Source organism: Sus scrofa, chromosome 11 (assembly GCF_054392235.1).
Source record: "Sus scrofa isolate SSC_HxYL_T2T_F1_AM1 chromosome 11, Sscrofa_HxYL_maternal_Yorkshire_Landrace_v2.0, whole genome shotgun sequence".
NCBI lineage: Eukaryota > Metazoa > Chordata > Mammalia > Artiodactyla > Suidae > Sus > Sus scrofa.
The window spans coordinates 2,444,701-2,470,229 of record NC_139393.1 but is presented as its reverse complement, the minus strand read 5'-3'; the positions used below and the strand labels follow the sequence as shown (position 1 = coordinate 2,470,229).

Sequence of the window (25,529 nt, the reverse complement as noted above, 5' to 3'; positions counted from 1 at the left end):
AATCCAGCTATGTACTACTGATACAAGGCAGTTGGTTTTAGCAGAGTTGGCCCAACGTAAGATGTTTCTTTTTTATGTGAAATTATGTTGAGAGAATTTTGAAATGCACACCATCTGAGTCACAGGCACTGGCTTGGAAGCAGGAATTTAGCACAAACATTTTTTAGCGGCAGATCCATGATGTAGAGTTTGTTTTCAAGGGAGAATAAAGTAAGTGTTTCGCTTCCCAAACCGGCCTGACCCACGGCGGGGAGGAGTGACGTGTTGCCGGGCCCTAAGCGTAGGGAGGCCAGGGGGCCTCCTGGGTCGAGTCCTCTGTGGCTGCCGTGCCACCTCCCTCACCCGCCCAGCCCACCCTCTGCCCCTGACCTGCCACCTCCAGGCCGGCAGCCTCCCGCACGGCTCAGCCTCCCGTCCTGGCCTCGCCCTCCCACAAGCGTCCAGGGCGTCATCCACGAGAAGCCCTGAGAGTGTCTGTTCATCTCCAAGGAGCCCCAGTGCCCTGGAATCGAGTGCCCACCACGCAGCATCTCAACGCCTCCGGCGCCCTCCTCATCCTCATCCCGCGACCCTCCCTGCCAGGCGACTTTCCAAACCCGACTCCCACTTCCAGGCTTAATGCTTTACACCATGGGACACCGTCCCCAGCTCTCTGCCTGCCGTTTGCCACTTCTCCCCGGTTCTGGTCCCCGCCGAGGATCCGTGGCCATAACTTGGAATTTATGATCAGTTTTTATTAGCCTGGAACTGTCTACATGCAGCTTGGTCTCCCTCGTAGACAGCCTTGGGTGGGGTCATTTGCCTCTGACCTCCCCCAGAAAGCCGGTCACAGAGGGTCCCTCGGTAAGCAGTCACGGACGGGGACACGCCCTTCAAACCTGGGGGCCGTCCTGGCTGAGGGAAGGACAGTCGTGCAGCCAGTCTCCGAAACACTGTCTCCCGGGCACTGACTTGCACTGGACCTTCAGACGTGCTGCTCTCATCTCATCACTTGTTTGTCCGGAGGGAGGGAGCCCAAGGGGACAGACTGAGGGCGTCTGAGAGCAGCGTGGCCGGCGTGCACCAGAGAGCTGGTTACTACAAATGAAGTTCAAGGCTTTCAGACTCACCCAAAACTGTGCTGGTTCTTCTGCGGCACAGCGACGCCTCTCTATCGAAACCGGCTCCTGGGAGGTTCTGGCAGCCGGCTTGGTGCAGGGCCGGCTTGGTGCAGGGCTGGGTCAGCATTTGGGAAGCCTTCGTAGGTTCCAATCCCGAGTCTGCAAGCAGAGTTTAGGAGAAGGTGGTCAAACGCTGATTCCCCACCATCTCCTCTGTGAGCCTGGGAATATTAAACCCCAGCGCCGTGAGGGGATGGCCTGGGCCCTGGGGTGGCTTGTCCCCTGGGCCTGGGAAGGTAGCGTCACTTCTCCTTCGGGGGGCTCAGCCACTTCAGTACCCGCCCTCCTGGGGGCGCTTTAGGCTGGATGGCAGCCCCGAACCCCAGGTTGGAATGCAACCTGACATGCGCATGCCGGGCAGGGCGGGGGGTGGCGAGGTAGACTCTGCAAACAGGAGGCAGGCTTGGCGCTCGGCCTGCAGAGACCTTTGCGAGGGGCGGACACCCGAGGGTGTGAGAGGAACGAGCTGTGCATCCCTCACTGTAGACATCAGTCTATTACTCTGGAAACCTAGAAAAGTCCGTTAAATGCTGCAACCTGGTCCAAGCTGTGTAGGAGGAGACGAAGAGGAAGGGCCTGTGTGAGCCTGGACCAAGGCGGAGGAGGAGGGACCAGAGTCATGCCGCCCACGCCCAGAGGGGAGGCAGATCACGGCAGGAAAGGGCTGAAACGACGCGGTTTCGGCCACAAAAAAAGAGGCTTTTACATCCACCGCTAAAGTCAGCTGACCAGTCTTCATACACAAACAGGTGCTGCAAATGCCTGCCGATGCCACTGCCTAGAATCTGAGCCCACTGACGACAGTGAGGTACGGGGCTGCTGTGACAGTGACACCCGGAGATAAAGGCCTGAAGGGGGTGGCAGGAGCCCCCAGGCGGGCAGTCCCGCCAACAGGGCCAGCGCCAAGACGGCCTGTTGAACACAGAAAGAGCCGGGGCCTGGGTGTCCTCACCGTGACCTTGGCACGAGCCTGCCCGCCTTCCGCCACGCAGTCAGGTACCGCGGAGCCCCAGACGCCTGGCGCCCCATCTCTGCGCGTCCCCGGCGTCCTGGTCAGCGGGGGTGCACCCCCACCAGACTGGGGGTCATCAGTGGGCTGAGCTCAGCCAAAGACATGCCGCCTAGGCACATCACGGGGCGGGGGGAGCAGGCCGGCGGGAGACCAGACCACGGGAGGTCCCCAACTGCCAGACCCAAGGCCGATCGGTGACGGAGCCCAGCCCCGCAGCGCCCGAGGGCTTAGAAGCGCTTTTCACCTGTTAAAAAGGAGGCTGGCACAGCTCCCAGCCCACAAGCCGCTCGGCAGAACCACGCAGGAGAGAGGGAGGAGAGCATCGTGTCCGACACGACGGCAGGGGAAGTGGAACAAGTCAGAAAGGCATTGCCTTCGCTGGAACCTGACCGGAAAACCAGGATTGACACCCCACAGCCTTCAGGGAAAGTGCCAAGAGCTCCGCGAAGACCTCACCACTTCAGGCCTTGGGGACTGAGGACTGGGGGGGCCGCACAACCCTCGACCCGTCCGTGGCGTAAAACTACAGGAAAATTATTGTGACTCCCCGTGAACGACGTCGAGCCTAATTCCTGAACTGCTGGCTCGGAGTCCTCCTGGAGGAAAAGAGGCAAAGTCTATCATCATCTATGAAGGCCGCGGTAAATCCATAGACACCTGGGAGCCAGTGGAAAGCCCTCCGAGACTCCGAAGAAGGTGGTGCAGAAGAAAGGGAAGGGGACCATCCCCTCCGCGCCCCCACCAGTCACCCGAGCACTCGCCGCGGTTCTCTGCACAGAGCGGAGCAGCTGCTGTCCAGCCGGCGGATGTAAGCGGGAGCGGGTGATGGCGACCCCCCCTCCCCCCGCCAGGAGCCCATCAGGGAGCAAAGCACAAAGGTGAAAATGAGAAAAGATGGGGTGAGCAGGTGTTGAAATAGCCACACAAGATTTCCAGTGTTCCGAGATCACTGCCGGGAGAGCGTCGGAATTGTTGGGAGGGTTTTCACCTTTGCCCAAAGTGACCTCCAACTCTAAACTCGTACTTTCATGACCGTGATTTTTGGGGGAAACAAAAGACCCCATTGCTCCTCCCCCTGCGAACCCTCATTCAAGTCCCAGGGCACACTGAGCGCCTTTCGCTGTTCTTTGGTTTCCAGCACAAAACTCTGGGGCGTCTTCTTCATTGACGGCCAAATGTTTATAAGCCTACCTTTCTGGACAGGTACTTTTTATATGAAATGCCATTGATAGATTTAATTATGTTAAACTTTCTTAACAAAACAGTCCCACTGGCATTGTAAAATACATTGAGTTTGATGTGTTGGCTGAAAACACTTTCATCTGGCCAAGGCCACGTAGTCTGAAGCCTCCAAGAGTCAATTACAGTGTTACCTGAGATGAAGCGGAGAGACACGTGCAGCGCTCGGGACGACACGCCATGCGACACGCTCCGTCTGCAGGTGTGACATCGGACTCTGTCGGCCTGGCATTGTTTCAACACAGCCAAGCTCGGCTGAAGACGACAACAACGAAACAGCACCCAGCGAGAGCAGATTTTTCTTTTAAAAAGAGAAATGATGGGCAATAGTGACAGTGAGCTAAACGGTGACGGCTCTTTGCCTGAGCAGCACAGACATCTTCCTCTTTACAGGAGTAGTTCCAGGGCTACGAGCAGCGAGAAACAAAGCCAGGGCTGGGGAGTAATAATGAAGGTAAAACTAATGATACGTGGATTTTTACATGTGAAAATAATACCGATGACTTTATTTTTCGAATACAGTTAATGGCTATATCCCGGGTCATGCATTTTCCCTCCACAACCAGGGTTTCCCTGGAGAGTGCCTGAGGCCACCTACACCTCTAAGTCAGAGGAAGGGCGGGACCTGGCACTGCAGAGCATCATGCTCAATGCCTACTGGCTGAGGGAATGACTGACTTCATCATGCTCACTGCCTATTGGCTGAAGGAATGACTGACTCATCGTGCTCAATGCCTATTGGCTGAAGGAGTGACTGACTTCATCGTGCTCAATGCCTATTGGCCGAAGGAGTGACTGACTTCATCGTGCTCAATGCCTATTGGCTGAAGGAATGACTGACTTCATCGTGCTCAATGCCTATTGGCTGAAGGAATGACTGACTTCATTGTGCTCAATGCATATTGGCTGAAGGAGTGACTGACTTCATCATGCTCAATGCTTATTGCCTAAAGGAATGACTGACCATCATGCTTAATGCATATTGGCTGAAGGAATGACTGAATTCTCCCCTCTTTCTCCTGGGCCAAAAGGATGGATCTTTGCAGAGGCATGAGCCTGCAAACCAGACAAGTGGTTGAGCTGCAGTTCTAGACCCTAATCATCAAGCAGCAAAAAATCACTCTCACTATGAAAACGGAACCTATGATCTTAATCCTATTGAGGTGTCCGCCCTGCCGGGCAAGGACCCTCAGGGCACATAGTGATGACCAGCTGCATCCGCGGATGGAAGTCCATCCTAAGACTCTGGAGGGCCGGAGGGAGGCAGGACTTGCCAACATGATTTCGAATTACCATGGACACGTTTGGATGTTAGGAAAACTTGAAAAATTGATCCTGTCAATGTTGGTGGGAATTCAAACTATGGGGCTCCGATGATTATCCACCCAGATGTCTGGCCGGACAAATCTGACAAACGCTCCTCCTTCGAGGGGAGGGAGGGACCTGATAAAGGGAGTCGTGGAGCCCCAAGCCTCTCTCTTGAAGGAACAACTCTAGGAAGATGAAACCTCCATTTATGTGCTCAGTTCCCTCTATGAGGGAGAGGAAAGCAGTGATTTCATTTGCTTAAAATTCAAAGATCTCAAAGTGATTCTATACTTATTATCTCATTGGATCCTCAGACTGTCCCCAAAGGCAGGCAGGGATTCTGATCATATCATGTGGGTTCGGAAGGACGTTCACCACGGGCAGACCCCACGTCCCGTGTTTCTTCAGAGTCTCTCAGTTTGCCACCTAGTCATTTACTCGGGCTGGGGGCCTTCGGAAGCTCAGACCTCTCTCACCCACACCCTGCCCTCCTTGCTCCTTCACTGCCCTGTAGGTTAGACGGTTCCATCCTGTGAAACTTGTGACCTTGAAGCTGATTTTTCATAAGCTCCACACTTTTGAAGGTCAAACCTGGCACCCCATCTCCTCTCACTGACGTGCCAGGGGCAAACAGAAGAAACTGCAATTGTTGCTTTTGACCAGGGTGTGTGGTACCAGAAGGCTCCACACAGCCACGTTCAACCAGAGGATCCAGCCGTCACGGAGCAGATGCCCCTAAATCTAACCAGGCTTCCTCAGCGAGACTTTTCTCAAGTGCTGATAGGTATCCGGTAACATCTCAAAGCGGTTCTGAACAAGCGGGGCAGTGCCATTCCTGCCTATGTGTGAATTCACACCCTGTTGCTTAGCAAAGCCAATGCTAGGAAAGCTTTTGGCAACTTCTGAGAAATCATCTCAAAGCCATTTTATACATGTTTATTGAGGTTTGTTTGTTTTTTTCCCTTTGTAAGTTTCTTGGAGGAATAAAAATGGTGCAGATCATTGAGAAAATACATATTCATTCATTCACCCACCCGTCTAAACTTGGTAATTTCATAGAATGGAAAACAGCTATGGAAATCTAGAAGGAAGACAAACCAGAGAGAGACGGTGGTGGGGCGTTTCCATTTCTCCCTAGGAAGGTCCTGAACAGAGACACGGCAGCGCCTGAGACGCAGGCGTGCGTCAGGCTGCGTGAACTCCCGGTGTGCACAGGCTGAAGCTGGGTCTGCTGTACTGAAAACCGTCAGAAGAGAGAGGACGTTTAAGGAACGTGTGAAGAATGAGTAAGAGGTTACTTACCAGGTTTAGTCAACTCTCAAGACTAGGGCAGCCCTTTCCCCAAAGATTTAAGGGGCATGGCTGAAGCAAGAGGCAGATGAGAACACCAAGAGACCCCAGAAAGATTTCAGAAAACTCAGAGATACCCAATTTTTCAAAAAAGGGAATGGCAAGTATGTTATCAGTTCTCTTGATCACTGAAAATGTTACGGAATGAATGATTTAACAAATACTCCATGAATACCTAGAAAAACAAAGATTTACTAGGAGGTTCCAAGAGTTGACCCAGGAAAAGTTATGTAAAATGGTATTAACGGATGGGTATTTAAGGGTAGGAGAAACACGTACACAGGCTATTTTTTAGTGTAACTACACTGAATAATTACAACAAAATTGTACAGTGGTGTTTACTTTTCTGAACGTTCAGCTAAGATTACGGGACATGATGAACATAGTTGTCTAAGGTTGAAAAGGACGGCTGGCAAGCTTCACGGGATGCTTCCGCACGTAAAAGGAATAAAAACGGGATTGATTAGGGTCCCGCTCAGGGTTCTCCGTGCGCCATGACGAACAAGCTCGGGCTTGCAGCGGCTGCATGTGATTCACGTGTACTTCTCCCCGTACGACAATCCCGTGCGGGTCAGTGGAGGACTCTAAAGGATGCCACCAAGCCTGGCTCCACCCTCTCTCCACGGCACAGCTGTGCCTCCTCCAGGTCTCCAGAGACAAGCAGAGCGAGAAAGGAGGGAGCCTCGCAGGCTTCTGAGCACCTTGCCCGGAAGCGGCTCGCACGCGTTCCCTAGTCTCAGGGCCACCCCTACCGGCCAGGGGGCTGGGAAACCAGGTCCAGCCGTGGGCAGAAGGCGGCAAGGGAAGCACAGTAACACGAACCGTCGTGAGCACTCCCTTGCCACAACGACAGGACAGTGCTGGCGTCTACACAGCTGTCAGGGACCTTCTGTGGCCTCACCGCGCCCTGCTGCACCTAATATATTTAGAAACAACACAATCTGAAGGCTAGAGGTGTTCTAGTTTTCGGATGGCACCTGATTGGCAAAAAAGCTAATTATGCTGGATCGGTGGCTAGCAAACCTGCTCTCGAAGAGAATTAGAAGGACACCTCTCGCCTTCTGATTACGCCAGACGGGATGACCTCCGTGCCCTCACCCACTCCACAGAATGTGTGGACCGAAGCTGCACAAGACACGTGCCTGGGAGTTGCAGCTCAGGATCTGGCATTGCCACAGCTGTGGCTAGGGTCTGACCCCCTGGCCTGGGAAATTTCATACGCTGTGGGTGTGGATGAAAAATAAAAATGAAGTAAACAAACGAGCCTCGGCGATTATTTGCACTCACGAGAACCGAATGTTCTGGAAGAGGAAACGCACGCTCTTAAGACAATCTTCCTGACCTTGCTCCCAGAGTTCTCCCCGCCCTTCCACTGCCCAACTGCCACAACAACCCTGCCGGAGAGTCGTCAGGTCTCAGCACCAGAAGAGCCATACTCCCACCCAGGGGACTCGCCTGGGTGTCGGCACCAGCCAGCGCCCACTCAGCTCTGCGCGGACACATGGAGAGCCGGGGCACGGGGCCTCATGAGGCCACCCACTCGCCCCACAGTATCATCTGCTAGAAGCCCATCCACGCGTCCAGCCAGGGTGCACCCTCTTCAAGTCTCATCTGTTGGTCCCCAGTGTTGCCTGCTTTCATTTCAGCGGCTCTCCGACTCAGGTCTCCTTGGAAGTCCAGCCTGGGCCCCAGGTTACTTTGCTACCATGCGTATGTTAATCCACCATCTGAAGCTGACAGCTCTGCTGGTGAAGATACGGGGTCTGCCCAATACCCATCATTAGCAGTATCACTAAGAGTAACAGTAACTGCCACTGATTAAGGGCCTGGTGCTAGACAGACAGGAATCACGTGAGTCACTCGGGGTGTATCACCAATCCTCACAAGCACAGCAGCAGCTTTAGTACTGCGTATTAGTATTTTTAGTATTTTACAGTTGAGTAACCGAGACCTAGATCGGTGCACTGATAACAGCCAGGGTTCAGACCCAGGTGGGTCTGCTCCCAGGTGCATGCTCTTTCCACCTGCCCTCCAGATTACTGTTTACCTGTCCAGGTAAACTGCATCTTAGCCCCACTTAATGGTTTGTCATCACATTTTTCCCATCTGTGACAACCACGTCACGCTGCAGCCCAGACTTCCAGAGAATCAGTGATGGCTAACCAGACAGCACAAAGCAGAGGGAAATACGGTAAATGTACGAGCAGAGCCCTGCGAAGCATACCTAGGTGTGTCTACGTACCACACACTAACCAACTGCGCCCCTGGAGCTCCAGGTACTTGGGTTTGAATCAAAGAACATTACGATGTACAGTAAAAATTAAGACATCGTTGTCAATCTACCATATGTCAATAATTAAAAAAAATAAAAATAAATCAGAAAAAAAATTTCGATGAAAGCACGAAGTCTAAAAGAGAAAGGGCCTGCCCTCTGCCTGCTCTGGGGAGTTCCAGTCTGGGGGACAGAGATACTGCCAACCTCACCAGAATGTGCGGGTCAGAAAAGTCGAGAGAGATGCTGTGGACCGTCTCATCCCACACGCAAGGCGTGCAGCCCTCTTCCGACACCTGGAAACGCACGCCTGCAGACCACAGGCCGATGACGTGCACAAGCGCTGAAGCCAGGGCGGGGAGAGAAACATTCTTCTGAACTGCGAGACCTCCACTCGCACAGGGAGTCGCGCGGACGTACTGACTACGCCTCGCAGGCGATCCCGGAGGGCCAGCGACCGTGCTGGGTTTCTCTCTTCTTCACAGGACAGGAGGACCGTCACACCGGGCCGTCTCTGAGGTGCTTCCATCTGAAAGAGGCTGTCGCACGAATTCTCCAGCAAACTGTCATCTCCGCTGGAAACCAACCCAAGCCCTCATTTCAAACAACTGGCCCGATGCAAACAGTTACTAAACAGAGCTCTGCGAGGTGCCCAACTGCTCCACAAAGGAAAAGACGCAAAAGGACCTGCCGCTCTGAGTTGGTTCTTGATGTTTTTCACAAATTCGCTCTTACACAGCCATGTCCACTCCGGCTTTTCATTTTTCTGCCTCCCGAAAGGAGATGTGCATTCTTCCAGGACTCTGTCCAGCTCCGACTACACAGTGTGGGCCAACTCCAAACACCTGGTTTGCAGAAAGAACCATGAGGGCCCCAAAGTGACCGAACTGGCACCCACCTTAAGCCGTGTGCAAACCCCGGGGCCCTGGACCAGAAACCGTGGGGCTGCTGTTCGCTCGGCATTCCTGTGATGCGGGTACAAGGTTCTGGAGCCAGTGACCAGGCGCTGAGCTCCGACACCAGGTTTGGAGGAGGTGCGGAGCCCTCCACGTGGGTCTGGGGTGTGTCCACCTCAGTGGCCCTGGGCCCTGGGGCAGCTGGCAGGGGCTGGTCTGCAGACCGAGGACCCTGGGAGCACAGGCCGCAGGTATCTCTGGAGGGCCCCTCACAGGTCCCAGGTCCCCCAGCCCCCCATCCCCTCACCTGGCCTGACAGACTGGGCTTCTGTTCCCTGTTCCCCCCACTCGCGCCTCCCCTCAGTGCCTTGGCATGAGCCCTTCCCTCTGCCTGGAACTCACTCATCGGAAGTCAGCCCAAAGATCCTGCCTGGATGGGCTCCCCTCTGACCCCCAGCCATCAGTCCGGGAGCCTGCACCCTGCAGGCGGGTTGAATGGGGCACTTCTGCTCTGGGACACAGCCCAGCCTGGCCAGGGCACAGAGGCCACCTGAGGACGGGGGCCTGGCCGCCCAGCACGGGGACCCGCATGTCCCAGAGAACCTCCAGCAAGTCATGTCAAAAATGTGTATTGAATAAAAGGATGCCTAACAGGGGCAAGCGTGTCTACTTTACAACATGACCACAGAGACGGATAAGCAAGTCAGGAGCTGCATTCTGGCCTTTAAAAAATTCTTGTGTTTTTAAATAAAAAGCCCACAATATAAAATGATTCCCCCAAGAGCCAGCTCGCTGTGTGCCCCCTCTGCCCCGCCTTCTCTTTTCTGAAAGACCAACTCCCCAGATTAAGTCAGCTAGGGTGTGAAGGGTTCCATCAGCCATTTGTACAGATTTGGTGTACTTTTCATTTATCAGAATTGAAGGCCCTCTCTTTTTAAAAAAAAACTCCATCCAAACTTTACCAAAAAAATCTAACTTCACTCGGGACGCCTCCGGGGAATGAGAGCATCACTGTATCCTCTTTTCCCTAAAGTGAAATAGATTTGAGGCTCCGGCTCTGACGATCCATCCAGAGGCACCCGACTGACACGGACCATCACAGAAAGCAAACCTGGACAGGGAGGTGGCGTGGAGCGCTACCTCTGAAAAGCCGAAAGCGGGCACCCGCCTGGCGTGGAGCGCTACCTCTGAAAAGCCGAAAGCGGGCACCCGCCTGGGGCGTCTTCCCGGGGCAAGGCCGCACCCACCGGCAGGAGTGCCACTGCAGGGTGCGAGGGGTAAGCAAAGGGAGGGAGGAGCCTCTTCCCCAGGTACACGTGTGTGTGTGTGTGTGTTTGTGTGTTTAGGGCCATATCCGAGGCATATGGAGGTTCCCAGCCTACGGGTCCAATCGGAGCTGTAGCTACCGACCTACACCACCGCCACAGCAACTCCGGATCCTTAACCCACTGAGCAAGGCCAGGGCTCGAACCTGCAACCTCGTGGTTCCTAGTTGGATTTATTTCCGTTGCACCACAAGAGAACTCCCTGCTTGTGTGTTTAAATGAATGAGATGCTGACGACGGATCATAACCAGGCTGCTTTCTCACCGTGACCATAATGAGCAAAACGAACTTAGAGTTTAAAACATGTGCTTCTGACTGGGCACCTTGCGCAACAGCGGAAGCTGGCACAACACCACACATCCACTCCACGCTAATAAAAAATGTCTAAGAGACCGAAGATCCACCAACAGCAAACTATGGGGTCAGTGCATATAAATCCATTTCATCACCAAGCTTATCACTGGTGAGGAATAAATGTTTCTTAAAAACAAAAAATAAATTTAAAATGTACTTAATTTAAACGGTTTGTTAAAATACATGATCCAGATTGAAACGTTCAGATGTTAATAATAACCAAAATCAAAATCTTGTGGAAAGGACAAAGGATGCTTTCCCAAACAGTTTGCAGTTGCTTTTATCCATTTTTTTGCGTTTAATCAACCTGTAAATCAGCAAATTAATGGCAATCTGAGTTTGCCTTGGATAAACGTACATTCTTTCTCTAATTAGAAACACCACCAGGGAGTTCCCGTCATGGCACAGTGGAAACAAATGCGACCAGGAGCCATGAGGTTGCAGGTTCGATCCCCGGCCTTGCTCAGTGGGTTAAGGATCCGGCGTTGCCGTGAGCTGTGGTGCAGGTCACAGACGTGGCTCGGATCTGACGTTGCTGTGGCTGTGGGGTAGGCCGGCAGCTACAGCTCCAATTAGACCCCTAGCCTGGGAACCTCCATAAGCCACGGGTGTGGCCCTAAAAAGACAAAAAAAAAAAAGGAAACACCACCAGATTTTAACTTGTCAAACATACACGTGGCCCATCTACAAGGAAGCCGAGCAAGGCAACGGCTCCGCCCACAGGTAGAAATGTAATAGCTGGAGAAAAGGGTGACACAGCTAAGGATGGAAAGATTCCCCTGGACCCACAGCAGTGCTGGAAGCAATGATGTGAAACCTCTGTATGTGCCTCAACGTCCGTACCTGGAGCCTCTCACTCTGAAGGAAGGATGCCCTTCGAACACCTTAAAATCCATCCTGTGCTACGGCTGCCGCCTCTCCAGCCACTCCAACCCCTTCCTCCTGGCGTCAGGGACACAGCAGTGTCGCCTGGGGCAGCTCTGGGGCACCGTGAACAGAGAGCCCAACCTGCTGGGTGACGCTTCCCATCAGGCTGAGTTGCCTTTTCTGCCAGAACAAAGCGAGGTGGAGAAAGGAAAGGAAAGAGCAGACGGGCAAAGGAAACGGGTGCACAGCAAGGCCCAGACGCCTCCCGCCCGCAGCTGCGCCTGTGCCCGCCTCATCGTCCACGTCCCTTCCCTGTGTGATAAGAAGGCTGAGTCTGCAAATCACGAGGCTTCATCGAGACTTCACCATCCTAGACTTGCGAGACGTGGCTCTGCTGCCGGAAGCCAGACTCTGAACAGTGACAGCCTCGGGTGGATTTTCTTTGAGGCTGGACCCATGGGCAAACTCAGCTCCCACGCTGTACCAGCGACTCTCGGTCCCGCACTGCCTTCCTGCACCTCCTCCACCTCTACCTCCAGCCCGGAGGACCGCGCTGGGACCAGAACACGGCCGGGAGGGGCCATCGTGAACCGGAAAACTGGCTTCCTGACAGTCCCGCCAACTGCCCATCCATCCTCCACTCTACCAGCTTCATCCCCCAGGATGCCGGCCCAGACGATGCCCAACTGGATCCACGGAGCGAAATCAATTCGCTCTTTCGAACAAAACCTCAAAGAAAGCCAAAGAATGCCCACGTCCTGCGCCCACGCCCACCTTCCCTCCGGGTCTCCATCTCAGAGGGACACTTTCCGCGCCCATTCCTGAGAACACCCGGCCGGCCACCCCAGAACGGCCAGGCAGGCTATGGGCTACGCTGCAGAAGCGTGGTAGAAATCCCCAGAACTTCACGCACTCACGCAGAAGATACTACTGATGGTCTACTCGCTTCGCAGCTTGCGCCCCTCAAAAACACGGAAGAGGCACCCACAGGCGCTCCCTGAACTGGGTGTCCTCCGATCAGACAGGCCGAGACGACCGCCACCTCCTGCCTGCCACTTCCTAGCTGTGTACCTACTCAACTGAGTTCGGAAGCTCGATTTCCTTCTTAATAAATCAGCATAAACACTTATTTCAAAGGACTGCATGGAGAGCAAAGTGAGGCGAAAACTCATAGTGAGTGCCAGGCACACGGACAGCGCTGCCCAAATAATAACCAGGCATCGCCTCAGCCCTGCAATCAACGCCGCCACTCAGCACGCTGGTCGTCGCGAGCAAGTGGCTGCGCGTGTTTTCTCCTGATAAATGCTGATGAGGAAAGAGGAAGGAGCAAGTGGTTAAAGGTCTGCTTTTCTCCTCAAGGAGGCACCTCTTCTTACTCTCAATGTGGGGCGACGGCTCAAATCAATCAGCTTTTAAATTCTTAGAAATCCTCTGCAGATGGCTCTGCCAGCAAGCTTCTCATCCCCTGAAACTCATGGAGTTCGAAGGAACTGGCTTTGGCCAACTTTCGCTGAAGATAAACAAAGCCAGGCTGTGGAGGGAAGGCCTTCCGAGACCTTCGAGGGAGCGACCCAAGCTCGCAGGCATTTGGGAGGCGTGGTGAAACAAAATCACAACAGTGCCATCCCCCATACGTTTCTCTCGCTCCGAGGCAAAACTGTTTGTAAAAACTTTCCTTTTGATTTTTGTTATCCAAATAATTCCAGCTTAAATTGGAACTCGAGTATTAATCTGATAATGACACCGTTGAGACACATTCTCTGACGACTGATCTCAAATGACTTACGAGGCTTTACTTTGCCCATATTCTGCATTCCTTTCCAGCCAGGGTTTGCCCGTCCTTTCCATCAGCCCCCACCCCCGCCACCGTCACCACCTCCACCGTCATCTGGGAGCCAAAGAGACCCTGAAGTGAGTGTCTTAAGGTGATTACTACGTGCCTAGGAATATCCTTTAATTTAAATTTTGTCGTATTTTATTTTTAGCTTCAAAGCTTCTTCAGGAATGAACACCTGTCTTTCAGGGCATTATAAGAAATTGTCAGGTACCTGACATACTTTGTTTTGTCAAGTCTTCCCACAGTGACACCACGGATAGAAGTCACATTCTAATTAATGATCAAAGCAAAGGACACCTGTAAGGCTGGGTGAGACTTCTAAATTCTTTGATATTAAGTTTACAAATCTGAAAGAACCCTTTGATGCGCCCGTGCATTTGTCCTTTCTTGGAGATCAAGCCTTGTTTTTTCTTCCAAAGCAGCGTATTCAGCTAATCTGAGGCACTGAAGTGATGGGTGACAACGTCCATCCACACAGCAAGGCTCAGCACCCTGTAAGAGCCGCTCTCTGTTTCAAAGGACACGAAGGCATCCTTGGAAAGGCCCCCGCCTCCCCCCAGCCGGAGAGCTGTTTGGCACATGAGCCCCCCCAGGGGGCTCTGAAACCCTGAGCTTGGACCCCACTGTAGGGAAAATGTGCTTGAGCCTGGTTTGTTTTTTGTTTGTTTGTTTGTTTGTTTTGGTCTTTTTGCTATTTCTTGGTCTTGGGCCGCTCCCGCGGCATATGGAGGTTCCCAGGCTAGGGGTCCAATTGGAGCTGTAGCCACCGGCCTACGCCAGAGCCACAGCAACGCGGGATCCGAGCCGCGTCTGCAACCTACACCACAGCTCACGGCAACGCCGGATTGTTAACCCACTGAGCAAGGGCAGGGACCGAACCCGCAACCTCATGGTTCCTAGTCGGATTCGTTAACCACTGCGCCACGACGGGAACTCCGCTTGAGCCTGTTACTGTGAGGGGAGAAGGTAAGACCCATGGGGACAACTCAGAGCCAAGTTCAACTCGAATCAGCCCATCTCGTAGGCAGAAACCACTTATTTTACATAAACTAAAATACATGCCTAGATGTACACACGTATCTTACATGACATGTAACGTCAACCTACTGATATACAGCTACTCACCGAGAGACAGCCCAACAGGTATTGATACATTAACATGGTCACACGTTACTGCACACACACACTACTATACAATATAGATGCAACACGGACTGATAGTATGGAGACTAATTTTATATACGTGCCCACTAATGACTGCTGTGGTGAAGATGCAATTTGTACAGATGTGTAAAAAGTAGCTTGGGGTCTCCAACTGGCTACTAGAAATAGTACTTCAGGTACAAGAGTGAAAATACAGAAAAGCATAAAGAACAACGTCCAGAAATAATCTGCTTCATATTCTGGTGTCCCTTTATGAATTTTTTTTTTCTTTTTAGGGCCGCACCTGCAGCATATGGAAGTTCTGGGGCTAGGGGTCGAATTGGAGCTGTAGCTGCCGGCCTACACCACAGCCACAGCAATGCCAGATCCCTGACCCACTGAGTGAGGCCAGGGATCGAACCTGCATTCTCATGGATATGAGTCAGATGCATTTCCACTGCGCCACAATGGGAACTCCCCCTTTAAGCAATTTTTAACGTGAACAGAATTTTTCAGTTCGGGTCCTGAGTGTACCATTTCGAATTTCTTCTTTCTTATAAATAACATGAGCATTTTCCTTCAATGTTTAAGGGAAAAACTGTCCAAGTATCGTCTAATGACTGTCCCATGATAATTTACTAGAGTATTTCTAATTTTCTGTGAGCCTAAAAATGCCGCAGTGAAATAAAATAAAACTGTTTAGACATTTCCTGATGTGCAGCGCTAACCGTCCTTTCCAATGGCTCATACCAGTTGGCAGCTCTACCAGTGACACACAGAAATGACTATTTACCATTGGTGTCACTTTCCATTCTTTGATCCTACTGTAGCTTTTAAATTTTGCACCGTTCTTATTATTAACATGATTGAATATTATCAAGCATTTCAATTTTCTCTTCTCTTACTTACAGAGATTGTCTTATTGACTATACATTCCAATTATTTATTTGCATGAGCTCTTTATATATTAAGAAGAGTAATCTTTCATCTTTAGGTCTACAGCAGATAATTTTTAAAATTTTTATCAATGGAAATTTTAGTGCGTAAAGATATATAAAGATTTTTAAAGTCTTATGCAAGCAAATTTACCAGAATCAAAAATCTTTTCCATAATGGAGAAAAAATTTTTAAAAAACCATTTTAAAAAAGAATGTACATGTGTATGTGTGACTGGGTCACCTTGCTGTACAGCAGAAAATTGACAGGACACCATAAAACAGCTATAATGGAAAAAATAAAAATCATTAAAAAAAAAAGTCTTTTCCCATAGAAAAATGAGAGCAAAATTTGCCATTGTTTTCTTGTTGTTTATCTCACATTAGCTCCACTTAAACCCATATTCCTGCAAATTAAATATCTGTAACAAAGCTAAGCTTTTGTTATTCATCAAAGCACACTTTGCAAATATTCCCATTATTTTTCAGAAACTAACCAAGAAAAAAACTAAGTCATTCCCCAGCTAAGAAATCCATGAAAGCATCAAGCTATACTCCATGGGGTTTTAAGGAGTTTCCATTTTCCTCCTGCCCTGAGTTCATAAAGAACCAGTGTAATGATCTGTCACACAGAGAATTTTAATTTCTCATGAAGAAATAATCTGAGCATAATTTTTGACTCTATAAAGGAGAAGGTGATTGTGGTGGGTTCTATGTTCTAATGGGGTGACCTTCGGGGTTGCTGTGACATTCTGAACAAAGGACAGCTGCAGAGTTACACGTGCTCCCCGAAGAGGGAATGCGATGAGAAGGAGCACTTAGTATTTGCTATGAGGTCACTCCCCTTCAAGCAGCTTTCAACAGCTTTTGAAGAAATCACCCTTTAAAGCTTCACTGATCAAAGTCAGAGGCCCTCCCTGGCCTGCCCATTCCAGACGGCGGAGACTCAGGACCCAAGGTCAGTGGAGAATCCAGAGTGGAGTTGTCCGCCGGCTGCCCACCCATCCGAGAGAAGGATGCGAACGAAGCCAGGACCCCATAGAAACGCGCCCTGGAGACTTGGTTGTCAGTGGCATGATCAGAAAATGATTTCCCTCCAACCCCAATCAGACCACAAGTGGTTGGAGAGCAGCAGGCCTCCTCCTCGTCCACGACTTCCAGAGCCAAGGAGAAAAACACTCGTGCAAGTGCCATGCTTCAGAATCTCGCCCGCATGGAGACCAAGCACCAGCGGCCAATCTGGGCTTTAGAAAAACGGGGGAAATTGCCTTAAACTTCCCGAGAGGAAGGGAATCTGGCCATAACGATGAAAGATAACCAAGAGAGTTTACAGGCCAAAAGGGAAGCTCTGGTTAAAAGAAATATCACAAGAATAAATGTTCACCTTGGGTAAAAATGTAGGATGGAGAGGCAGAGGAGAGGCACGAGACGGAGACGAAGGAGATTCTCCATCTAAACTTAATTAGACTTTGATGGCTGTGGTCACTGTACTGCAACGTGTTTGCTTCACATGGAGCTGCCGCAAATTATGATTTATCAGGTCCTGTGTGAATTACATGAAAGGAAAGCCCAGTTGCAAGGCATTATCCAAAATATCCCCAGTTGGGATCATGAAATCTGGGTCTATCAGAGTAGATATAGGTCCCATTCCTAGTCCACGTAGGCTAATGTCATTTGCTATTACTTTTTATTGTCTAGAAAATAACAAGTCTGTTCCATTAAACATCTGGACCCGTGCAGACAAGTGCCTCACGTGTGAAAAATAAGGTTAGCCTGAGTGTGAGGACGGCGCATGAGACGGATCCTTATCCTTAGAGGAACTGAGGCGAGAACCAAAAATTCCTAGGAACACCTTTCCCGGGTCGATGGCACATTAAAGTGGCCCTTCTCTGTCCCCAAACCTCCACCCCACCCCACCCCCCGACAGCCCTTAGGTGCACCAGTAATTTCCCTGTAATTGAAACAGAGCTGGTGGTTTTTATGGAGAGTTAAGTGAAAGCAACTTCGGAGCCAAACCCCAGCAGGACTCTTTCCCTCCACAAAGGCGGACTGTGGACACAGGCGGGGCTACCAGACGGCGGGAGGAGGCGGGTCCTCGAGGGTTGTCACCCAGCATGCCCTGGGCCCCCGCGGGTTCCAACTCTATTCTCTGCATGTCTTCAGAGGAGGAAGATCAGAGCTGGCTCTGGTGGAAGATTTGTGCCTATTCCCCCCCCCTCTTTTTTTTTACCTTTTTTAATTATAGTTGAGGTGCAATTTATTACAGTTGAGGTTCTGTCAGTTTCTGCCGTACAGCCAAGGGACCCAGTCAACACAGATGTGCATTCTCTTGTATTACGGTCCGTCATGGTCTATCCCAGGAGACTGAACAGAGTAACATCCTTGCACAGCAAGACCTCACTGCCGGTCCACTCTAGATGGAATATATTTTCCTCTTGCTCGTCCCCCTGGAAACCTCCCTTTGAACAAGACTTGCACATGCAGAAAGAATAGAGACGAAAGGCCATAACGGTGTGTTCAGGGTTTTGACAGCTCCTGCAAGCCTGGCGTTTGCCCGCGATGTCTGCGGCCTGTCTCCCCCGTCGAGGGCCGTGCTGCATCCCTCCCCAGTGCCACTGCTGGTACTCTCGTTCCATGCCAGCCTGAAAGCCCAATTTCCCTGGGCTTCCGGTGTTGGGCCCTAGGCTAGGGATGCACACATCCCAGGGCCTCCAGGGAAGAAGGCTAAGGGATTCCCCCAGTAAAACCCTTGTCCCCCGGGATCCTGCTCTTCTTCAAAGACGAGGCCAGCGGTTGAGAGAGGAGGAAAGGGGGCAGGACTTAGAAGCGCCCCCCCACCCCCCACCCCCCGAGGAGGACAGAGTCTGCATCCGAGCCTGGGGTGCAGGGAGGTCCCAGAGACCCACCCCACCCACGAGGAGGGCAGCTGGTCCTTGTTCACTTTCCACAGGGTTTGGTGCCTGGCTGTGTGTGTTAACCACCCTCCAGAACAAAAGGCAGCCAGAAAAATGAGGTGCGTGCCAAGCGTCCTGAAGTGGGGAGGTGTGAGCCGTTTCCTGGTGGAGCCTCAGCCCCTATGGCCCACCCGGCTCGCCCCTGCTTCCCACGGGTCAGGGCCGGTCAATCACCAGCCTTGTTCCCCCACGAACAAGTGGGGATTGTTCCCGGTGCTGGCGGCCGGCTGGGATCAGGTTCCAGCCTTCTTTGGCACGCAGGCTTTGGGCCACAGAAACAAGGGAGTCACGGGGGTGTGAGTCATAAATAACCCGCTGGGGCCGTCGGTGTGGCCGTGGGCAAGCTTGCTCTCGATGCCAGGGCCGCTGGACGGCCCAGACCTGAGCCAGGAGCCCCAGTTTTCCCTCAACCCACGGCCAGACCTGCAGCGGCCTCTCCATCAACAAAACCGCCCCAACACAGTGACCTCCGTCCTCACAGCGCTGCCGGGCTGGGGAGGAGAGGAGGACGCAAACTGCGGGGGAGATTCGAGCTCCGCATGCCAGACGCTTCACGAATGAAAGTACACTGGCACCACCTCTGTGGAAAACAGGATGGAGGTTCCTAAAAAAACTAAAAACAGAACTACCATGTGCTCCAGCAATCCCACTCCTGGGCATCTATCCAGAGAAAGCCATAAAACTGGGAAAGATCCACGCACTCCAATGTTCACTGCAGCACTATTTACAGTAACCCAGACAGGAAGCCACCTAAATGTCCATCGACAGATGAATGGATTAAGAAGATGTGGTACATATACACTGTGGAATACTACTCAGCCATAAAAAAGAACAAAAATAATGCCATTGGCAGCAACATGGGTGCAACCTGAGATTCTCACACTAAGTGAAGGTAGACAGTGAAAGACAAATACCATATGATATCACTTGAAAGTGGAATCTAAAAAGAGGATACAGATGAGTTCGTCTGCAGAACGTGAACAGACTCACAAACTCTGCACACAAACTTATGGTTACCAAAGGGCATGGGGGGGTGGCCTGGGGGGGTTGGGATTAGCACATGCACACTGAGGTATGTGCAATGACTGGCCAACGGGGGCCTGCTGAGCAGGGAATGCTACTCAGTAGTCTGTGATAACCTGCACAGGAGAAGAATCTAAAAAAGGACGGCTGTGTGGCCATGTGTAACAGAATCATTTAGATGAGATTCAGACATTACCACAGTGTTGTAAACCAACTAGACTTCAGGGAAACTTTTTTTAAAGGGCGTAAAAGTATCTGATAGATAAATGCATTTGGCGTTACTGTAGTTTGGATAACATAGATTTATATGTATGTTTATAAACACACACGTGTATTATAGTTTTAATTGTAGGAATAGTAAGGAGCTCCCATCATGGCTCAGTGGTTAACAAATCCAACTAGGAACCATGAGGTTGCGGGTTCGATCCCTGGCCTTGCTCAGGGGGTTAAGGATCCGGCGTTGCCGTGAGCTGTGGTGTAGGTTGCAGACGCAGCTCGGATCCTGCATTGCTGGAGCTCTGGTGTAGGCCGGTGGCTACAGCTCCAATTCGATCCCTAGCCTGGGAATCTCCATATGCCAGGGAGCGGCCCAAGAAATGGCAAAAAGACGACCAAAAAAAAAAAAAAATTGTAGGAACAGTCAAAGATCTCCAAGGTGTAGGAGATAAACGGCTTCTGTGCTCAAGGAGCATGTGCCCTGTGGAAGCCACAGCTGAAGGTTCTGGCATCTTGAAGACTTAATCAAAAGCAAGGTAGCAGTATGGGCTGTCAGAATCTCTGGGTCACAACTGAAATGCGGTCACATCACCCATCATGTGACTTTGGACATAAGTTCACCTCCTTCAAGTGCTGGTGTCCTAAACATAAAAGAGAGATAATGACGGAATTTGCTCAAAGACGAGTCATGAGGCATGAATGAGCTGCTGAATGGGAACCTTGTCACCTAAGGTCCTGGCAGAGTGAGACCTGAGAAAACGCCATTCATGCGGTGCTGTCAGAGGCCCCCTCGCCCTGGCACCCGGTCCCCACTCCGAGAGCATTTCCACATGTGTAGAAAAATGAACCGTGCAAGGAAAACTAAAGCTCCAGGAGCAAAACATTTGCTTCTACCTAAGCTTACATTTGTTCGTTTTTGCTTTTTAGGGCCACATGTGCCGCATATGGAGGTTCCCAGGCAAGTGGTCCAATCGGAGCTGTATCCGCCGGCCTACACCACAGCCACAGCAGTGCCAGATCCGAGCCGTGTCTATGACCTACACCACAGCTCACAGCAACGCCGGATCCTTAACCCACTAAGCGAGGACAGGGATCGAACCCACTCTTAATGGATACTAGTCAGGTTCATTTCTGCTGAGCCACAATAGGAACCTCTACGTGAGTTTAAATTTTAAGTCAGCTCAAGATCTGAAACCTTCACGTGTCTTCCCAGGCCAGCATCTCCTCCGGGACCTCTGCATGGCCACGCCAGCCCACGTCCCCCGCAGACTCAAGGGGGTCGTGACAGCAACCATGACAGGCCCTGAGAAAGCACACTTGGCTCCTGGGATGGAGACACAGTTTGTATGACGATGCTGACCTTGAGCTGGAGGGACCCAAGGACCCTCTGAGTCAAATACCTGCATCCCCGTGACACAGCCGCAGAAGGAGCAGCCCCTGCCCCGGCGTGGGCGGAGCCCATGAGTTAGACCCCTGTGGCCGCTTTAGGGACGAGGAGCAGGAGACTGAGGCTTGGGGGGTCACCCCTGCTGCTGTGCTCAGGGGCGGACAGCCTCGCCATCCAGGAGTCAGGCAGCCGCTCTGGGGTGGCCTGAGCTTTGTCGCCACTCCCCTCCCATGAGAAAGGTCTTATTTCAAAGCGCAAGTGGGGCTTGCCGGCCGCTTCCTCACAAACCGTGGGGTGGTGTTTATTCCACCTTGCACTTGGGCGACCCTGCATGAGCGCTGTGTACGAGCCCCAGAAACTGCCCAGCAGCTCCTAATGCAAACCAAACCCCCAGCCGTCGCAATCTGTTCATCTGGACAAAATGCAGGGGCGGTCCGGGCTGCACCGCGTCCGGGCCCGGGGCTTCCTCCGGGGGTGATGCACCTTTAACGTCAACTTGCGTTTCTCAGCTCTGGCCCCGGCCTCACGGTCACGACAGTCAACAGCAAAGCGGAGCCCAGCCAAAGAGGCGGCACAACAGGAAACTGGGGGAATTTTAAAAACAAAACCAAAACAGAGACCCAAAAAATCCCTGTCAATCTGAAGAAAGGTTTAGGCAAAAAGAAGACCTGTCCCAGCGAAACCAAACACCAAAACCACAAGGCAGTGGCTCAGCCCCCCTGCGGGGCTGGAGCACAGGCACCAATCCCACCCCCGGAGCCTGCGATCCGGCCCTCAGCCTATTTTTGGCCACATGGCGAATGATCGGTTGGTGCCCACACTTATCACTGCCACGACGGGGGCCTCGCAGCTGAAGCACAGCTGGCCCCGGCTGCCCAGCCCTGTAATTTAGTTGAACAGCTTGACGGACAAGAGGAAGTGGCGGAGTGCCCCGGAGCCACACACTTGCTGCAGAAATGAGTTCCGTCCCAGGCTGGATATACACTCGCAAGTATTTTAGGCAGACAGTGTAGGCAGGGCAGGCCCGGCTGGCGGGGCACAGGGCCCTGTCACTCTGTGCCTCAGGCTGGGCCGTCTGGCTGGGGGAAGGGTGTGTGTGTAAGTGTGTGTCTGCAAGTGTGTGTGTATGTGTGTGTGTGTGTGTGTGCAAGTGGGGGGGATGCTTGCCTCCGAGGCTGGGTGGGCTGGTGTGAGCGGCCGTGTGTGTGTGTGTGTGTGTGTGTGGTGCCTCGAAAACCGCAGGAGGCATCCTTTACGCACACATGAGCCCTGTGCTCAAGCCTGAGGCTGCAGGCCCCTCGGGCGCTTACCCGGGGCCCTGAACCCCAGCCTCGGCCGCGCTCTGCACAGGCCGGGCCTGGCCGAGGGGAAGGGGCTGCTCCTCCCAGAGCCTCAGCCCGGCCCCCTCTGCCCCGTCCCCCACCCGGCCACCTCACGGGACCTGCCGGCCACAGCCACCCCGCGGGCGTTCAGGCTCCAGACCCCGGAAAGCCTGTCCCCTCGGCCTGGTCCTTCCCCCCCGTCCGTCCTGCCTCAGACAAGATGCAAGAGGCTCCCTCAGGGAGCGGGTTCCTGAGGAATGAGCGTCCACGCGGGCAAACGGTCCCGTTCAAGGCAGCCCAGGGCCCCGTCCAGCAAGGCAGGCTTCCCGCGGCTCCATGAGGCCCGGGGCACACCCCTCGGACCCCGGCCCACGAGCCAGCAGTGTGGACGGCAGGAGAAGAGGCGGAGTCTCTGGCCCCGCGCCGACAGCCCCCGCCTCCGAAGCCCCGTCCACGGCGCCCAACCCCGGCTTCCTGGCTTCCCGCTCTGGCCAGGCCCCCTCTCCCCCGGGCGCCAACGGCTCCGTCCCCAAACCCCGGGGCTCTCTGCGGGGGCTCCAAGGGTCTCAGGTTGTCTGCTTTCCGCCAGGAGGGACATGGGCCATCCTCATCATCCCAGTTGGTTCACGGTCCTACAGACGAGGCTGCAAGTAGCCGCATCGCCCGCGACCCGACCGGGGACGCCGGACATCCTGGCACAGCAGCGCGTCGGGACGGACGCCAAACACTGTTCATCTCACAGAACCGACACCCGAAGCTTGAAGCCAGGCCCTTTGGGGACAGGGACCAACTTCGGGGGGGGGGCTGCAGACACCAGGAAGGAAGAGCACACGGCCCTTACTGACAAGTGTCCTTTCATTTTCCCTGAGCCTGTCCGAGCTCCCGAGCCGCCCTGAGGAAGCTGCCTCCTTAAGGGAACAAGGGGGTCCGTGAGCCTCTCGGCCAAGAAGACACAGTTCCTGCGCTTAATTCATCTTCCCGGGACTCCGACCTATTCGAATTTGGCCTGAACACCTTGAGAGGGGGTTTTATCGACACATCTGACTCAGTTTCCAGGGGCAGAACTGGCATCTTTTTGAATAAGATGTCCTCCAGCAATTTCTGCCACCCCTGCCTGTGGTGTGTCGCCTGGAGAAACGAGAACGTGGTGCCAGGCCGTGTCCTCGAGGCCCCACGGTGAGAGGGAGCCCTCCCCACACTCACTGAAAATCTGCCAGACCAAGAAACGGGGATCTGGAGGGCGTGCGACGTAGGGGTGGGTGGGTGTGGGTGTGTGTCTCTATGTGTGTGTGTGTGTTTGTGCGTCCGTGTACGGAGTCCATTGTTTAAACAACTTTGCTCTCACGGAATCTCACCTTTTGTTCCAAAAATTTTATGGATGGTTTTGAAGCTAATTCCTTCAGCTCCCAGTCAGAACAGCTTTCTCTATCTGGCTAAGTCTATATTATTATTATTAGGGGCCTTCGACCAGCTTCCCTGAGCGTTTTTTTGGTTTTGTTTTGCATGTTGCCAGGCTAGGGGTCGAATCATAGCTGCAGCCACCAGCCTACACCACAGCCACAGCAACAGGAATCTGAGCCGAGACTGCAACCTACACCACAGCTCACGGCAACGCCAGATCCTTAACCCACTGAGCGAGGCCAGGGATCAAACCCGCATCCTCATGGATACTAGTTGGATTCGTTACTGCTGAGCCAGAATGAGAGCTCCCCAGAAATGGTTTTGAAATGATTCGTGAATCTCTGGACACGCTCTGCAAATTGTGCCTGTTGGTGTGTTTACCCCTTGTTCAGGAAGAGAAGCTATGGTCGGATTCTCATAAAGGTCCAGGATTGCTGCAAAATTAAAAACCACTGAAATTAAAAGGAAGGAAAAGTGGTGCCCCAGCTCTGGAGGTGAACTCAGCAAGCACTGAAGCTCCATCAGCCCTTTAAAGGGAGCGCCAGCCCGCAGGAAAGGTTAGGAGCAGAGGACTCAGTGCGTGTCCAACCCTGAGCATGCAGAGGTGCTAAGAGTTTCGGCCAAAAATAAGCACTGGTTAATCATGTCTACACACTTACCCCACCCCACCCCAAGGACCGGGTTGGAGGGAGGCCAGGGGACAATGCTGCCCACGGCTCAAGTTCAGGGCCCCTGGTTCCTGCCTCCTGTGGCCTGTCGGGGGCGCCATAAGCAGAAGGCCAGGTGCTGACTTCCTGGCATCTTTCGTTTCTGAGAGGAGCGTTCTTCAGCCACCAGAGTGTGGAAGACGCGCCAGTAAGGACATCCACCGTCCACGAGCCCCAGTCGCAACCCCTCCTAGGCCTCCTCTCGGGGGAGATCACCTGTGGCGCTCCGCTGATCACACGCCTTCCCAGCTGCATTTCTTAACAATCTACTTCCAACAGTGGGTGGCGAGGTGGAGACCTCAGTTCTGGCCAAATCACAGACCCTCCTGGCCCGGAGCACCTTGGGGCAGGGGCGTCTCTCCAGCATCCGAGCCCACCCCCAGGGCACCAGGCGGACCAGCACCCACTGAATCCCAGTTTTGACGGAGGCACTGCACGAAAACCACTTACATCCATCACCATGCCTGTCGTGCACAGTGCACTCCGTGACTTTCCTTCAGGCCCTAGCAGCTGATCAAACACAGAACAGCAGACGCTCCGTCTGAAAGCATCTGTACAGACTGTACTAGTTTCTCACAAGTCTTCCTTCTTTCCCGCCCTTGCCTGGCTCTGTGCGGGCAGAGCAGGCAGACCCATTCCACTGTGAGCCTGGCCGTGGAGGTGGGGGCAGGGTCACTGTGCTGGGGCCAGGCCACGGCTGCAAGAATGATCTGCTGGGGCTGGTCCTCCTGCTCCCATTTGAGGGCCACATCCTCAGCCGGGCCCCCAGGTGGGACGTATTCAGGGCAGTCCTGAACCCGAAGGTGATGACCGGCCGAGCC

At 52.9% G+C, this 25,529-nt stretch overlaps 1 protein-coding gene across 7 annotated transcripts in view; it reads right to left on the bottom strand.

Annotated features, from left to right (window-relative positions):
* Positions 1 to 25,529, bottom strand: part of LOC110255791 (uncharacterized) — a 266,124-nt gene that overhangs the window by 76,233 nt on the left and 164,362 nt on the right. For 6 of the 7 annotated variants that reach the window (XR_014818936.1, XR_014818937.1, XR_014818935.1 and 3 more), the window contains one exon: positions 1,110 to 1,259. Coding sequence is in view for 1 of the 7 variants with exons in the window: in XM_084981232.1 (XP_084837358.1) it covers positions 1,110 to 1,227 (118 nt within the window). In the remaining 6 variants the exon portion in view is untranslated. Of the gene's footprint in view, positions 1 to 1,109; positions 1,260 to 8,553; positions 9,187 to 25,529 lie in introns of all 7 variants that reach the window. The other variant, XM_084981235.1, reaches the window with a different exon arrangement.